This window comes from Vicia villosa, linkage group LG1 (assembly GCF_029867415.1).
Source record: "Vicia villosa cultivar HV-30 ecotype Madison, WI linkage group LG1, Vvil1.0, whole genome shotgun sequence".
NCBI lineage: Eukaryota > Viridiplantae > Streptophyta > Magnoliopsida > Fabales > Fabaceae > Vicia > Vicia villosa.
The window spans coordinates 37,377,530-37,381,476 of record NC_081180.1 but is presented as its reverse complement, the minus strand read 5'-3'; the positions used below and the strand labels follow the sequence as shown (position 1 = coordinate 37,381,476).

General features: G+C 40.9%; 1 protein-coding gene across 1 annotated transcript; it reads right to left on the bottom strand.

Moving 5' to 3' along the window:
* Positions 1 to 885: 885 nt before the first annotated feature.
* LOC131614696 (uncharacterized) lies at positions 886 to 2,346 on the bottom strand. The gene is made up of 2 exons (XM_058886283.1): positions 1,524 to 2,346; positions 886 to 1,406 (listed from the first exon to the last, which is right to left on the bottom strand). The coding sequence occupies exons 1-2, from the start codon at positions 2,344 to 2,346 to the stop codon at positions 886 to 888; spliced, it is 1,344 nt and encodes a 447-aa protein (XP_058742266.1).
* Between the last annotated feature and the right edge of the window lie 1,601 nt (positions 2,347 to 3,947).

Genomic DNA, 3,947 nt, shown 5'->3' with positions numbered 1-3,947 from the left:
GGGCGGAGGTGTTGGGCTTTACAGGAGGATCTCTTAAAGTAATCAAGTTCTCTTTCAGCAAATGTTGTAATGCCTGAGCCAGTGACATGTTGATCTTTGTAAACTGACGTTTAGATGTATATGACTTGCGTCTTTGTTGCGGAGCTAATGTAGAGGTCAGAATTGTCCCCACAGATTGGTTGGGTTCATTGCGACCTTTCCGATTGTACCCAGTATTGGCCATATGAGGTTTCTCAGGTGAATTGAAGTCAATGATCTTGCAATCAATGAGGTCTTGGATCATGTGCTTCAATGGTCCACAATCCTCTGTATCATGACCAGGACTGTTTGAATGATAAGCACATCTTGCATGGTACTTGTACCCAGGAGCAGGATTTGTAGGGATTGAATATGAAGGTAATAAGGTTATCAAGTTCTGGTTGAGCAGTTGTTGCAGAACTTGAGACATCGGCATGTGTAATGGAGTGAATGATCGCTTGGGTTTGGATTTCCCTTTACCTTTATCATCTTGTTGCCTATGTTGATCCTTCTCTTTCTTGATCAGTAGTGCCTTTAGTTCTTCTTGCCCCTTGGCCAAGTTCAGGATCAAAGCTTGAAATTCAGTGTTCTGAGCTTGGAGAGCTTTGACAGATTGTTCGAGATCCATCTTTGTTACTGAAATAAACAGCACAAAGATGAGGCATTTGTCTTTATGAAACCTGTGATGCGATGTTTATGAATGATATGATTATGCACATGCAATGTTTCCAAGGATTTAAAGGACTTTTAACGCATTTTGGAGAAAGAAATAAAAGAAATAAAATAAGAGTTCTCTTATAAAATATAATGTTGTAAGGTTGATAGTTACATTTGGAACAAAAACAAAAAGAAAGAAAGTAATAGAAATCAATCTCCAGCTCGGCGCTTTCTCTTCAAAATTCTGATCTCTTCTTTGTGAGCCTTAATCATCTCATTCCTTTCTTGGACGAGCCTATCAATCTCTCGTTCCCATGATTGTATCTGATCTGGAGAGACGAAATCCTCAATCTTCCATTTGCGGGAGAAATAGTCAAGCATACTATCTCGCTCTTTAGCATCAGCCACCAACACCGCTTTTTCAGCTTCAATCTTTTGTAAACGACTTTCAAGATCCGCCTTTTCTCTCCTCAAGGAAGCAATGGTAACAGCAAGATCTTCCTTTGGAGCAGGTACATAAGGCTCCAAAACCACAGGAATAACTGGAGGAGTAACCCTTGGCACAATAGGAGTATCAGATGGGTATGGCATATCGTGCTCAATCACTTGATCATAAATCCATCTAAAATAAAGGTCTGAAGGGATGTAGTTTCTTGGTCCTAGCTCTTTTGTGCATACTTTCTTTACTTTGGACCAAGCTCTAATAAACAGCTTTTTCTTTCCAGTCGTATCTGAACCAAAATCAAAATTTTCTGAACTGAGGTATATGGAGCGAGGCTTGTCTTTCAAAGCGAAACCAAACTGATGTCGAGCTAATATGGGATTATAAGTTATTCCCCCTCGGATACCAAGAAGAGGTACATTTGGGAAGTCTCCACAGCTATCGAACAAGTGAGTTCCTTCGAAATCTTTCTGACTCCAGATAATGTCGTCGTATGAGAGCCTTATGATTCTTTGAACCCATGTCAAGCCTTCTTCATTTTTTATCATGGAGCGGGGTAAGTGCGAAATAAACCACTTATGCAATATTGGTGCGCATCCAAGAACACAACCTTTGCCTTTAGACGATCTGTGATGAATGGAATGCAGCAGGTCACCTAGTAAAGTTGGAACCGGATTGTTGCTAATGAAGATCTTGAGAGCAATCACATCCACGATTTTGTCATAACGTGGAAGCAATACTTGCCCATAAATTAGGCAAGCGAGGACCTTTTCAAGAGCATCCATACTCATAGCATTAATTAAGATATCAGCTTGACTATACAAGAAGTCAATTGGTACACCAGTATAATCTCCTTTATTCACCCAAACTTTCTTGATTTCTGATCGAGGCAAATGCAATGCAGCAGCAACATCTTCCAACTTAGGAGTCTCTTCTTCACCAGTGTAGGGCATCTGATCAAGTACCGGCAACCCTAAAATAGAAGAGAATTCTTCCAACGTAGGAACCAACTGAAAATCCCTATAAGTGAAGCAATGTAGTAGAGGATCATAAAACCGGATCATGGTGTTGAGGAGTGCTTCATCCACTTTAGTTCGTACCAAACTGATTAGCTTATTAAGAGACTCGGAAAGCACGAGGGAACCAGAGACATTGTCACAAAGCAACTTCAAAGGTGTAGGCACTCCTTTAAAGCTAAGGCAAAAAGGCTTACGAACTTTAATTTCCATGACCTACAAAACAAATTATGGTTAACAATCCTTTAATCCCTTGAATGGAGTTAGTCATGCTATGTATGGATGATGCATGTATGCATGATGCACATACACAAATAAGTCACACAAATCACACAATTTTTGGCTTATGGCTTGCATGGAGTCTGATTAGGTGTCCTTCCCAAGGGCATTTCTATGGATAAGGAGATTTCAGCAACGGGTTCTACCAAGTGACTCAGAATTGTCAGCCCCCTCTAAAGCACCCTCGAACATGGTAAATGCATACCACGCAATGATACTTTAGGAAGAAACCTATCTGAGATGTAGTATCGGGTAGCGACCATAACTTGGCATGCACCAAGAATAGCCCTCCCACTATGTTCCTAAAAGTCAGGATGGGTTAAAGGTGACTAAAGGTCCTTGAGCTCCGACGCACCCAAAGATACATGCATAAAACTCTCTCATGCAAAAGAGGTACACAATAACCAGTGGAGGCCTAACTCAAGTGTGAACTTCATTTTGACCAACCCCAAGCATGCACAAGGGGGGTCTCCATGACTATGCCACTCCTAATCTTAAGTGTTCTTGAATCCAGGAATAGGATTCGTCCTTCAATTTTCCCAAAACAGCCCTGAAAAATAAAGCAAGCAAAGCAAACAATAGAAAACAATTAAGTGATTCCTAAACTTTTAAGGTAACCCCTCTTTTATCGAATTATATCCCAAGCAGAGTCGCCAGTTCTGTAATACGGTGAACTGACTTTTTATCGATCGAAATGTCGCGGTTAAGCATGAGTCGCCACCGACTTTTATTTTATCCAAACAAATTCGGAAAGGCTAAAAGAAACAGAAAAAAACCTTTTAAAGAAATCTAAGTTCGGGGGGTAATTTATGCAAAGGGAAGGTGTAAGGCACCCTTTGCATCCATGGTTTTCCATGGGCTCTTAATTGCTTTGCTTGCTCGTTTGTTTAGAAAATGTAGATGAAAGAGATAGGGACTTTAGCTCGTAAATGAGCGTAGCCCTTTTGAAAAATTATGAGAAAGAATATAATGAAAGTTTGAGCATTGCAAGGCAATTAGGGGCAATTACCTTAAACTCAGATGATAGGTCTCTTTTTAGCCTTTCAGAATGAAAGGGTCTATCCTTGCCATAAGAGGGCAGGAAGCCTTTCGTTTGGAGGTTGAAGGGTCGTCGAAGCATCCTTTGCCATAAAACTGTCCCATGCCATAGAAGGGCAGGTAGTCTAAGGCAAGGATCAGAATAAGCCATTTTTCCGTTAGGCAACCAGAAGATACCTCAGCCATTTTCCGTAGGCAACATCCGAGGGTCGAGGTCATAATTGTGTATCGAAGGCAGCATCATTTAGGGTCGTATGACCTTTTAATTATCGAGGCAACAGGCTAAGGTATCCTCGTATTCGAGGGACATGGCTTATTCTGCAAGAAACACAAGGCAACAGGCAACAAGGCAACAGGCAACAAGGCAACAGGCAACAAGACAACAGAGAGGTTACCCAAAAGCGTGCGTGTGTGCACCAATCACGTGATTATATTTAGAAAATTATCTTATAATTAATTATCTACATTGATTTAAGGCTTGCACTCCCTAAGATTAC

Bases quoted from the DNA above. Each gene is read 5' to 3' on its own strand.
- LOC131614696 (XM_058886283.1), bottom strand. From the start codon at position 2,346: ATGGAAATTAAAGTTCGTAAGCCTTTTTGCCTTAGCTTTAAAGGAGTG. The intron at 1,407-1,523 runs GTATCCGAGGGG...ATTTTGGTTCAG, and splicing joins CCCAAATGTACCTCTTCTTG to ATACGACTGGAAAGAAAAAG.